Source organism: Eschrichtius robustus, chromosome Y (assembly GCF_028021215.1).
Source record: "Eschrichtius robustus isolate mEscRob2 chromosome Y, mEscRob2.pri, whole genome shotgun sequence".
NCBI classification, from domain to species: Eukaryota; Metazoa; Chordata; class Mammalia; order Artiodactyla; family Eschrichtiidae; genus Eschrichtius; species Eschrichtius robustus.
The window spans coordinates 3537295-3550398 of NC_090846.1; the positions used below are offsets into that span (position 1 = coordinate 3537295).

The 13104-nt window shown below is 48.2% G+C and overlaps 1 protein-coding gene and 1 pseudogene across 5 annotated transcripts in view; one reads left to right on the forward strand and one right to left on the reverse strand.

Moving 5' to 3' along the window:
* Positions 1-13104, forward strand: part of LOC137757635 (H(+)/Cl(-) exchange transporter 4-like) — a 70176-nt gene that overhangs the window by 39145 nt on the left and 17927 nt on the right. For 3 of the 5 annotated variants that reach the window (XM_068534231.1, XM_068534230.1, XM_068534232.1), the window contains exons 2-3: positions 5810-5964; positions 10441-10540. In XM_068534231.1, coding sequence (XP_068390332.1) covers positions 5821-5964; positions 10441-10540 — 244 coding nt within the window. In that variant the 5' untranslated portion in view covers positions 5810-5820. The remainder of the gene's footprint in view (positions 1-5809; positions 5965-10440; positions 10541-13104) is intronic. The other 2 variants (XM_068534234.1, XM_068534233.1) reach the window with 1 other exon arrangement.
* Positions 8943-9065, reverse strand: LOC137757641 (U4 spliceosomal RNA; annotated as a pseudogene).

Here is a 13104-nt window from a genome sequence, read left to right on the forward strand (position 1 = left end):
TCTGCTGAAAAATCAGCTGTTAACCTTATGGGGATTCCCTTGTGTGTTATTTGTTGTTTTTCCCTTGGTGCTTTTAATATGTTTTCTTTATATTTAATTTTTGATAGTTTGATTAATATGTGTCTTGACGTGTTTCTCCTTGGATTTATCCTGTATGGGACTCTCTGTGCTTCCAGGACTTGATTAACTATTTCCTTTCCCATATTAGGGAAGTTTTCAACTATAATCTCTTCAAATATTTTCTCAGTCCCTTTCTTTTTCTCTTCTTCTTCTGGGACCCCTATAATTCGAATGTTGGTGCGTTTAATGTTGTCCCAGAGGTCTCTGAGACTGTCCTCAGTTCTTTTCATTCTGTTCTCTTTATTCTGCTCTGCAGTAGTTATTTCCACCATTTTATCTTCCAGGTCACTTATCCGTTCTTCTGCCTCAGTTATTCTGCTATTGAGCCCGTCTAGAGTATTTTTAATTTCATTTATTGTGTTGTTTATCTTTGCTTGGTTCCTCTTTAGTTCTTCTACGTCCTTGTTAAATGTTTCTTGCATTTTGTATATTCTGTTTCCAAGATTTTGGATCATCCTTATTATCATTATTCTGAATTCTTTTTCAGGTAGACTACCTATTTCCTCTTCATTTGTTAGGCCTGGTGTGTTTTTACCTTGATCCTTCATCTGCTGTGTGTTTTTCTGTCTTCTCATTTTGCTTATCTTACTGTGTTTGGGGTCTCCTTTTCTCAGGCTGCAGGTTCGTAGTTCCTGCTGTTTTTGGTATGTGTCCCCAGTGGCTAAGGTTTGTTCAGTGGGTTGTGTAGGCCTCCTGGTGGAGGGGACTAGTGCCTGTGTTCTCGTGGATGAGGTTGGATCTTGTCTTTCTGGTGGGCAGGTCCACGTCTGGTGGTGTGTTTTGGGGTGTCTGTGACCTTATTATGATTTTAGGCAGCCTCTCTGCTAAATGGATGGGGCTGTGTTCCTGTCTTGCTAGTTGTTTGGCATAGGGTGTCCAGCACTGTAGCTTGCTGGTCATTGAGTGAAGCTGGGTCTTGGTGTTGAGATGGAGATCTCTGGCAGATTTTCGCCATTTGGTATTAACGTGGAGCTGGGAGGTCTCTTGTGGACCAGTGTCCTGAAGTTGGCTTTCCCACCTCAGAGGCACAGCCCTGATGCCTGGATGGAGCGACAAGAGCCTTTCATCTACACGGCTCAGAATAAAAGGGAGAAAAAATAGAAAGAAAAAAAGAGGATAAAGTAAAATAAAGATAAAATAAGGTAAAGTTATTAAAATAAAAAATAATTAAGAAAAAAAGAAAAAAAAAAATTTAAGTAAAAAACAAACAAAAAACAAAAACCGGACGGACAGAACCCTAGGACAAATGATGAAAGCAAAGCTGTACAGACAAAATCTCACACAGAAGCATACACATACACACTCACAAAAAAAGGAAAAGGGGAAAAAATAATATATCTTCCTCCCAAAGTCCACCTCCTCAATTTGGGATGATCCGTTGTCTATTCAGGTATTCCACAGATGCAGGTATATCAAGGTGTTTGTGGAGCTTTAATCCACTGCTTCTGAGGCTGCTGGGAGAAATTTCTCTTTCTCTTCTTTGTTTGCACAGCTCCCTGGGTTCAGCTTTGGATTTGGACGCGCCTCTGCGTGTAGGTCTCCTGAGGGCGACTGTTCGTTGCTCACACGGGACGGGGTTAAAGGAGCAGCTGCTTCAGGGGCTCTGGCTCACTCAGGCCGGGGGGAGGGAGGGTTACAGATGCGGGGAGAGCCTGCGGCGGCCGAGGCTGGCGTGACGTTGCAGCAGCTTGAGGTGCACAGTGCGTTCTCCTGGGGAAGTTGTCCCTGGATCACGGGACCCTGGCAATGGCGGGCTGCACAGGCTCCCGGGAGGGGCGGTGTGGAGAGTGACCTGTGCTCGCACACAGGCTTCTTGTTGGTGGCAGCAGCAGCCTTAGCGTCTCATGCCTGTCTCTGGGGTCCGCGCTGATAGCCGCGGCTGGTGCCCGTCTTTGGAGCTCGTTTAGGCAGTGCTCTGAATCCCCTCTCCTCAGGCACAAGGAAACAAAGAGGCACGAAAAAGTCTCTTGCCTGTTGGGCAGCTGCAGACTTTGGCCCGGTCTCCCTCCCAGCCAGCTGTGGTGCGCTAACCCCTTCAGGCTGTGTTCACGCCGCCAACCCCAGTCCTCTCCCTGTGATCCAACCGAAGCCCAAGCCTCAGCTCCCAGCCCCGCCCACCCCGGAGTGGGAGCAGACAAGCCTCTTGGGCTGGTGAGTGCTGCTCGGCGCCGAGCCTCCGTGCGGGAATCTCTCCGCTTTGCCCTCCGCACCCCTGTGGCTGCGCTCTCCTCCGTGGCTCCGAAGCTTCCCCACCTCCGCCACCCGCAGTCTCCGCCCGCGAAGGGGCTTCCTAGCGTTTGGAAACCTCTCCTCCTTCACAGCTCCCTCCCACGGGTGCAGGTCCTGTCCGTATTCTTTTGTCTCTGTTTTTTCTTTTTTCTTTTGCCCTACCCAGGTACGTGGGGAGTTTCTTGCCTTTTGGGAGGTGTGACGTCTTTTGCCAGCATTCAGTGGATGTTCTGTAGGAGCAGTTCCACGTGTAGATGTATTTCTGATGTGTCTGTGGGGAGGAAGGTGTTCTCCGTGTCTTACTCTTCCGCCATCTTCTTCTCTCTAACATGAACTTTTTAATAGACTGTTCAAGTCTCTGCAATTCTTCGAGCTGCTGGCTTGGTTTTTCTTACGCGGGCTACCCGTTGTGGGTCAGCAGCCTGCCATCTTCTTTTTCCCATCAGAGATCGTCTTTGCCGCCTATAATACAAGGCTATTACCATCTTGTTTTTCTAGAAATGAAAATGAAATCTTTGCTTTCTAATTTTATTCCTTCCCTTTTATTATTGGCTGATACTGACTTATGCAATATGATTCTTCCCTGAGCATTCATCAGTGGGTATAGTTTTCAGCTTGGCCTGGCTCAGACTTCAAACTTTTAAAGTTTTAAAGTAGCAAAGTTGCACAGACAGTTAATAAATCAATAACTATGGCCATTTTATTGCTTGTAAGGTGATTACTCCACTTTTCCTGTAGCAACTTTTCAATTTGATCAAAATGCAGTTTTGTCAGGTCGTGGTTGAGTCCTCCAGATATAAAAATACATAAAGGAATTGAGAGAAGTCTATGCTCAAATATTTTAATAACTACCTTTCACTTCTTTAACCATCTTATTCTGGCGCTTTTGTGTTTCCCGTCCTGTAATTCAGATTTCCATGCTCTTTGCCAAAGAAATTTTGATTTAGTGCTTATTCCAATCTCTTGTCTTTGTAAGAGTGTATTATTTTTCTTGCTAACTGGTGGTGAGCATTGGTCCTACTGCAAAGCATTTCCTCCATGTCAGATTATTTCCGATGTGATCTGTAAATCAGGTTCTGATGGTGGTTTAACATGGAAGATGTCTTGGTTTATTTGAGATTGTTTTCCAGACAAGTGGAGGCAGAATAATGTGAGTGGAATTGTTATCTTAGGCAGCAAAGGAAGAAATCCTCCACTTTGCTACTGCCCTGGCAGCAGGCACCCTTTTGACAGTATTTTAAGGAAGATTAGAAGTGAGGGCCCGCACTCAGGGCTGCTTGCCCGGGGCAGTGTGCTGCCAGCCTGGCATGGCTCTTGGTTTGTCTTAGTCTGTTCGGTCTGCTGTAACAAAATACCACAGACTGGTTGGCTTATAAACAACAGACATTTATTCCTCACAGCTCTGGAGGCTGGCAGCCTGAGATCAGGGTGCCAGCGTGGTCAGGTGATGGTTCTTTTTCCAGTCACAGATTTCCTGTTGTGTCCTTACGTGGTGGAAGGGGCAAGGGAGCTCCCTGGGGCCTCTTTTATAAGGGCACTAGTCCCATTCTTGAAGGTACTGCCCTTATGGTCCAATCACCTCCCAAAGACCCCACCTTCTAATACCATCCTTTGGGGGTTAGGATTTCAATGTATGAATTTGGGTGGGGGGACACACACGTTCAGACCATAGCATGGCTCACGTGGCAGGTTGTCTTGCCTCCTTGTTATCCCCATGGCATCCCCCCCACCCCTGGTGCAGAGGACCACTCCCTCTGTGGGTCACCTTGCCTCCTACCAGTGAGTTAAGTCTTAGCATTTTCACTCTGCTGTTGCTGTACATCTTGAATATCCGCAGTGACAACCACAGAGGTTGTCTGACTCAGTGGTCCGCTTTATCTCCCAGAAGAACCGGTTACTGGTTTGACTACAATGATTTGGTTTTGAGTGGTATGCCTCAACCCTGTTTCCCCCAGGCCTCTCATGTTGATGCCCCGCTTTTGCAGAATGTGAGGTTTTCCAGAAATGGATATAGTTGACCCTCATTATGAGCGGTTCCGTGTTTGTGAATTTGCCTGCTCACTAAAACGTATTTGTAACATCCAGAGCAATACGTGGGACGCTTGCCCGGTCATTCGCACAGTGCACTGCAGAGACTCAAAAAGTTTGAGTTGCCAGAAATGCACGATCCTAGCTGAGGTTGGAGAAATCGGTGCTCTGCTGTCTTGTTTCAGTTCCCAGACCAGAAACAAGTGTTCTTTTCACAGTCTCTTTAGTGCCGTATTTTTCACATTTTTGTGCTTTTTTTTATTGGTAATTTTGCTGTTTCCAGTGGCCTTGAAATGCAGGGCAGGAGAGCCTGTAGTGTTTCTAAGCACGGGAAGGCCGTGCTGGGCCTTATGGAGAAAATACATGTGTTAGACAAGCTTCCTGCAGCGTGAGTGACAGTGCTGTTGGCTGTGAGTTCAGTGTGGATGAACCAACGACGTATATTTGATAAGGTGTCTTTAAACAGAAACACACAAAACAAGGGTGTATATCGATTGGTTGATGAAAATGTGACCGGAGGCTCAAAGGAACCTAACCCTGTATTTCTCTTGGGGACGGTGATTTAGTACTCCCTAATTCGGTGGCCATGGTGACTTTATAGCACATAACTACCACAAATAATAAGAAAGTAACATTTGTCAGAAACAGACTCACAGACTTAGAGAACGAACTTATGGTTACTGAGGGGAAGGGTGGACGGAAGGGATAGTTAGGGAGTTGGGGATTGACATGTACACCCTGCTATATTTAAAATAGGTAACCAACAAGGACCTACTCTATAGCACAGGGAACTCTGCTCAATATCCTGTAACAACCTAAATGGGAAAAGAATTGGAAAAAGATACATGTGTATGTATAACTGGATCATTTTGCTGTACACCTGAAACTATCCAACATTGTTAATCAACTATACTCCAATATAAAATAAAAAGTTAAAAAAGAGAAATTAACGTTTGTGTCTCCCCAAAATTCATATGTCGACACCTAATCCCCAATGTGATGGTAGGAGGAGGAGGGGCCTTTGGGAGGCGATGAGGTCATGAAAGCTGAGCCCCCATGGATGGGATTAGTGCCCTTGTGAAAGAGACCCCAGAGAGCTCCACCAGACGAGGACACAGTGAGTAGATGGCCATCTGTGGACCAGGAAGTGGGCTCTCACCAGACACTGAATCTCTAAGTGCCTTGATCTTGGACTTCGCAGCCTCCGGAACTGTGAGAAATAAATATGTGTTGTTGATAAGCCACCCAATCTATGGTATTTTTGTTATAGCAGCCTGTGCTCACTAAGACAGACTATATGTATCTTTCATCACAGCAGAGGTGCCTATGCTGAAATGTCTTTCCTGTACAAGAAAAGAGCGCACGTGGATTGTTCTGCCAGGTCTGTGCAGATGTTCTGCTTACGTTTTTAACGACAGGTTTTCTCTCCCAGGTGTAAGTAGCATGGTCAATGCAGCAGCGATGAGTGGCTCTGGAAACCTGATGGATTTCCTTGACGGGCCATTCCCTGGTGTGGGGACATATGAGGACTTCCACACCATTGACTGGCTGAGGGAGAAGTCACGGGACACCGACAGACACAGAAAGGTACATGCTGTTCATAGGGATACTTTGAGAGGAATCCCTTTGGAGGCCATGCTTTCATTGGACAGTCACTGAGCTAGAGCTTGGGTTCATTTGTCATGTGCTGAGCTAGGTTCTAGAGAAGAGAAAGGGCTAGTGGGAGAGGCAGAGATGTGGATAGGTAATTATAATACCAGGCGCTTTGGGTGGAAGGTGGTGTCATACAGAGGTGTGTGGAGGGCAAGGAGGGGACTCTGGAACCAGACAGATCGGGTACATCCTGCCTTTGACACCTTTAGGCTGGCTGACTTTTGGGGTGCCATTTCTGGACCCCACCTTCTCATCTGTAAGGATGGAGTTAATTATACCAGAAGATTAAATGGGGCTGTGTGTGTATGAAAGCACGTATTACAGTGCCTGGCCTCTAGTAGGCAATCAATATATATTTTTATGGGCTGCAGTAAAGTTATGTATCAAGTGCTGTGGGATCATTTAGGAGGTATGGTTAGGGAGGGAGTTTTTAGAGAGGATGAGATTTCAGTGGGGTCTTGAAGTATGACTAAGAATTTGCCAGGCAGAGGAAGGGGAAAGGATTCTTATCAGGAGTGGCTCTTTTTTAGGTCACAGAGGCATGAAAGACTGTGGCACATTTAGGCAGTTCAAGGAGCTCTAAGGTTTGGTGGCAGATTCACGGAAGGGGAGGACTAGAGATGAGTCCGGCCACGTGGGCGATGGGGCCGCATTGGGAACGACTGAGTAGAACATGAAGAGGAGTTTGGATTTCCTTTTTTTTTTAAGATTTATTTTATTATTTATTTATTTAATTAATTTATTTTTGGCTGCTTCGGGTCTTAGCTGCGGCACACAGGATCTTCGCTGAGGCATGCGGGATCTTTTCTTTGCGGCGCGCAGGCTTCTCTCTAGTTGTGGTGGGCAGGTTTTCTCTCTTTAGTTGTGGCTCACAGGCTCCAGGGTGCGTGGGCTCTGTAGTTTGCAGCATGCGGGCTCTCTAGCTGAGGCATGTGAGCTCAGTAGTTGTGGTGCGTGGGCTTAGTTGCCCCACGGCATGTGGGATCTTAGTTCCCTGACCAGGGATCGAACCCGCGTCCCCTGCATTGGAAGGTGGACTCTCCACCACTGGACCACCAGGGAAGTCCCTGGATTTCCTATTTATTTATTTATTTGTTTGTTTGTTTGTTTGTTTTTGGCTGCGTTGGGTCTTCATTGCTGCGCGTGGGCTTTCTCTAGTTGTGGTGAACGGGGCCTACTCTTTGTTGTGGTGCATGGGCTGCTCGTTGCGGTGGCTTCTCTTGTTGCAGAGCACGGGCTCTAGGCACGCGGACTCAGTAGTTGTGGCTCACGGGCTCTAGAGCGCAGGCTCAGTAGTTGTGGCTCACGGGCTTAGTTGCTCTGCGGCATGTGGGATCTTCCTGGACCAGGGCTTGAACCCGTGTCCCCTGCAATGGCAGGTGGATTCTCAACCACTGCGCCACCGGGAAAGCCCTGGATTTCTTTTTCATGGCCACAGGATACAAGAGAGATGCACTGCCAGGGGAGAAACAGGAAGCTTGGAAATGAGCTCAGGAGAAAGAGGAAGAAGATCTGTCAGAGGGCAGTGAAGTGCCGACGGAGAGAGGCTTGGGGTCCAGGTCCTTCACAGGAGCCGTTGCCAGGATGGAGGCGGGTAGCGGGGCCAGGATGACGCCCTGGCTGTGGTCAGAAGAGGGTGATGCCTTGGACGACGAGAGGGGAGAAAAGGGACGCGGCCGATTTCAGGGGGAGGCCACTGAGTTCGGTTTCAGGCGCTGTAAGTCTGAGCCGTTTGTCCAGCCTGTGGCTGGAGGTGGTCGGCAGGCGAGAGAACCCTGTGCAGTTCAAGGGCAGGGTCAGGGCTGTTGGTGGAGCACGGGGGGTCCTTGGCGTGCGAGTGGGCGCTGAAGCTTTAGAAGCGGCCCAGGTGGCCTGGGTCTGGAGAGAGAGGGGTCAGGAGCAGTTGGGCCCCGGAGCAGTGCCAAGATTTAGCGGGTTCCGGGGGGCGGGCTGGGGGGTCAGTGACCGATGCTTAGAAGAAGCAGGTAGAGGTGAAGGAGGGCAGCCAGCAGAGTGGCCACAAGTGAAAGGGGGAGAGAGTGGCGAGGACGGGGCCCCCTCCACGGAGGGGTCAAGTCGGAGACGAAGCAGCCGCGAGGGGGCTGTCGGCGACCGAGGGAGAGCAGCTTCCGAGGGTGCGCCGAGGGGGCAGTGCCGTCGAGAGTGTGACTGTGTCGCATCATTTCACGCAGGTTGACAGGGAAGGAGGCAGAGAGATGTGTAGGGAGCGAGGTAGCGTCGAGAAGCTGACGCAGCCGCTTGGCTCCGACCTGGAGGAACGGGGGAGCTGGGGCACCCTTCCGTCCGGAGCAGGGGTCGTGGACTGTGGCCCTCGGGCAAATCCAGCGCAGCGCGTGTCCGGCTCTGCGCCGGTTCCTTGGCTCGCAGCCCCGCCCGCGCATGCGCATGCTCCATATGGCTCCTTTTGTGCTACAGCAGCAGAGTCCGGTAGTTGCCACGGAGACCATCTGACCTGCCCAGCCGAAAATAGTTACTTTCTGTCTCTTTACAGGAAATGTTTGCCAGCCCTTGCTCTGAAGGGTCATGAGGGGAATGATGATCTCAGGAATGTACGATTCTGTTAACACAGGGAGGCAGAGGGGTCCTCTTACAACGTGTTTAGATGTAACCATCTGCCTGGAAAGCGTGATCCAGGCTGGCTCATTGAGCCTTCTTGCTGGTAATCAAAACTACAACGAGGTATCACCGCACACCGGTCAGAATGGCTATCATCAAAAAATCTACAAACAACAGTGCTGGAGAGGGTGTGGAGAAAAGGGAACCCTCCTCCTACACTGTTGGTGGGAATGTAAATTGATACAGCCACTATGGAGACCAGTATGGAGGTTCCTTAAAAAACTGAAAGTAGAGTTATCATGTGATCCAGCAACCCCACTCCTGGGCATGTATCCAGAGAAAACTCTAACTCGAAAAGATACATGCACCCCAGCGTTCACAGCAGCACTATTTACAATTAGCAGTAATCACGCCTCGGATAAACCTCATTGGCTGTGATACTGCCACTGCACAAAGCTAACGGCACTATTCACAATAGCCAAGACATGGAAGCAACCTAAATGTCCACTGACAGAGGAATGGATAAAGAGGGTGTGGTACACATATACAATGGAATATTACTCAGCCATAAAAAAGAATGAAATAATGCCATTTGCAGCAACATGGATGGACCTAGAGATTATCATACTGAGTGAAGTTAAGTCAGAGAAAGACAAATATCATATAATATTGCTTATACGTGGAATCTAAAAAAATGGTACAAGTGAACTTATTTACAAAACAGAAATAGACTCACAGACATAGAAAACCAACTTATGGTTACCAAAGAGGAAAGGGGGTGGGGGAGGGATAAATTAGGAGTTCGGGATTAACATATATACACTATTATATACAAAATAGATAAACAACAAGGTCCTACTGTATAGCACAGGGAACTATAGTTAATATTTTGTAATACGTATAATGGAAAAGAATCTGAAAAAGAATATATATATATATAGGTATAACTGAATCACTTTGCTGTACACCTGAAATTAACATTGTAAATCAATTATACTTAAATTAAAAAAAAGGTTCTTGGGACTTCCCTGGTGGCGCAGTGGTTAAGAATCCACCTGCCAATGCAGGGGACACGGGTTTGAGCCCTGGTCCGGGAAGATCCCACATGCCGCGGAGCAACTAAGCCCGTGTGCCACAGCTACTGAGCCTCCGCTCTAGAGCCCGCAAGCCACAACTACTGAGCCCACGAGCCACAACTACTGAAGCCTGCATACCTAGAGCCCGTGCTCCGCAACAAGAGAAGCCACCGCAATGAGAAGCCCACGCACCGCAACGAAGAGTAGCCCCTGCTCACCACAGCTAGAGAAAGCCCTCGCACAGCAATGAAGACCCAACGCAGCCATAAAGGGAGGGAGGGAGGAAGGAAGGAAGGAAGAAAGAAAGAGAAAGTAAGTTCATTCTTGTTGTTAACATGTAGCCTGGAAAATGAAAGAAGGAAATGAAGTCTTTGTCGAAGAGGGTCTTTTGTGAACAGACCTTATGATTTAAGCTAAAATAATGATTTGTATTCAAAACGGTGACACCGAAGTGATGTCTTCCTTCAGAATGGCTTTGAAATAGTCAAAGATCAAATCACACTTAGTGAGGTTTTTTTAATTAAGTGAATTTTTTTGGATTCTTTGGAGACTATTATGGCATCTTTATAGCTCTGTGAACTAGAAAGCCCATGTAACCATTGTGCTAGGTAACTGAAAGAATCACGTAAGTGGCAGTCTAGTTGCTTCATTATATTCGTTTTCTCAATCGCCGTGTGTCCTGAGGAAACAGTTTCAGAGAAGGAAGCATGAATTGGAAGGTGTATCCACGTCAACTCCGATGTCTTTCTGTTTCTAGATAACGAGCAAGAGCAAGGAGTCCATATGGGAGTTCATCAAGAGCTTGCTGGACGCCTGGTCGGGATGGGCGGTAATGCTGCTCATCGGCCTGCTGGCGGGTACGTGGGGCGTTTCTCTTGTCCTTCATGCGAGGGGGTTGTTCCTTCAAATACCTAGGAGCACAATACACGACGATGCACTTAACATAAATCTATCATCAGTAAAGCAAGAAGGCCCCAAGGCACGGACGGGCCCAGGTGCGGTCATTGGAGAGCGGTACCGAGAGAGCGGGTTGGCCCTTTCCACACTGTACAGAGGTTTACTGCCATGCTGGATTTTACTGAAGGCACACATTTCACATTCTATAGTACTTGACCACGTAGAAGGCGAGAAAGGACGGGAACATGTTGATCTCTAAAAATAAAACATCCTATGAGACTGGCCTTTACTAACACCGGCAGGCCCTGAGATGAACTGTAAACATCGAGAGACGCTCACTGTAACGCGAGACACCACAGGGTCTGAGGTAGGCCCGGGGGAGGTACCTCCAGCCCATGGGTTGTTCTGGCCCTCAGGGACTCCGTGTCCTTCATTTGTATAATCCCAACACCGTGTTTGTGAGCAGTAGCTGTTTCCAGAGTGAACGAACGAGTATCTCGAGGGGACACCTCCCCTTTTAATAGCAAATGCACCAGCCCTCCGTGGAAATTGTTTCCTGAAACTTACTTCCTTTTAGGAGGCTGTGAAGGTTAATGTCTAAGAAGAAAAAAAATTTGATCATGCTAAAGAGATTCCCTTAGGAAAACCCCCCTGCCTGTAGTAACACGCTAGTTGTGGTGATAGGACTGATTAGAGAATGGCTGTGCGATACAGGTTGAATATAGTACCTACTTGCAGAGCACCTGCGGGGCATAGAGTAAGATTTTGTGATTAGAGGACTTGGATTTCTGGCCGCCCTGTCACTCGTTACATCTACAGTGGTAGGAGGGGCTTGGTTGCCAGGGAGGGACTCCCTCTGCCTTGCATGTGCTGAAGGGCCCAGGAGAGAGCTGAAGGGGCAGTCCTCTCCTTCCGGTCACCGCAGCTGCCCGCCCATCCCCCGCGCCCTGTCCTTCCCCTCCCAGCGGCGCGCCCGGTGTATGTTGGCAGCAATGCTGGGAGGGAATTCGAGTTCATGGACATACGGCGTTTCGCCACCCATTCGTCTGGCTCTGTGAAGACCTTTAAAGGTAGGTGGCGAGGGGCGGGGAGGGTAGTCTGCTGCGAATTTTGATGTCTTTCTTTAGAATAGATTTATAAAACTGTACCCTGTGTTATTCTTGGCTCCTGGGAAGAAGGGATGAGTACGGGAAATGAAGGAATCAGAGTAGATGTCTTGGCATCCTGCTGGAGTCACACAGCGTAGATTTATCAACTGATCTCAGAGCCCTGTCGGGCTGTCTTTAACAAGTCAGATACCGACCATCGGGCTTCACTGTTAATCCGATTTCCATCAGTTCTTTCAGGAAGAATCACCTGGGGAATTAAAAAAAAAAATGCTGCTGCCCAAGCTTCAATTAAATAGTACCCCTGGAGATGACACCCTAGCAGTGAGTAAAGCCCCCTTTCCCCTGTGATTCTAATGTGCAGCCAGGGGTGAGGACCACTGGAGAAGGGCGATCCCATGGTCACATCAGCAGGTGAATATAGGAGGGAGGCAAGAAAGGGGTGATCTTGGCAGTGAAGGTGGCTAAAGTGTTCTTTTGATCTGGATGAAGGAAAAGCCAGAAAACTGCCCCATTCACCTTCCCGTTCCCCAGTGGCGAGCCCCAGGGGTCCCACTGTCTGGCCTGTCCCCTCCTTAGTGGCAGCCCAGACATTATATTCTGACGCCCAAGACGGAGAGGCCCAAAAGCTGCGGCTCCTCTGCAGGGCATTAACCAGGAGCCACCACTGGGTGTCGCTGTTGCTCCACACAAGGCAGTTTTTGTTCAAATGTCATCTGCTTGAGGTGTTCTCTGACCACCTTTTCTAGAAGTACGTCTCTCCCTCTCTGAGCCTCGTCGCCCGCGCCCACTATATGTATGTTTGTGTGTATGTATGTAACGGCTTTATTGAGATATAACTCACATACCAAACAGTTCACCTAGTTAAAGTGTACAACTTGGTGGTTTTTAGTGTATTCACAGAGTTTTGCAACCATCACCAAGGTCAATTTTAGAGCATTTTCATCAGCTCCCAAAGAACCTCCCTACCCTTTAGCTATCAGCCCCAGTGCCCCTAGCCTCCTCTCAGTCCTGGGCAACCGCTAATCTACTTTCTGTCTCTGTAGATTTGCCTATTCTGGACATTTCATAAAATGGAATCATACAACATATGGTCCTTTGTGACTGGCCTCTTTTACAGCATAACGTTTCCGTGGTTCATCCATGCTGTCGCGTGTGTCAGTACTTCATTCCTTTTTGTTGCCATTGTGGGTGGACCACACTTTGTTTCTCCGTTCAGCAACTGTTTGGCTTTTGTGAATATGCTGTTGTGAACATTTGCGTACATGTCTTGTGTTGGGTATATGTTTTCATTTCTCGCGGGCAGATGCCTAGGAATGGAAGTGTTTGGTCAGGTGGTGACTCCTTGCTTAACTTTTTGAGGACCTGTCCGACCGTTCTCCTGCACCATTGTAGGAAATGGCTGCCATTGGAACGTG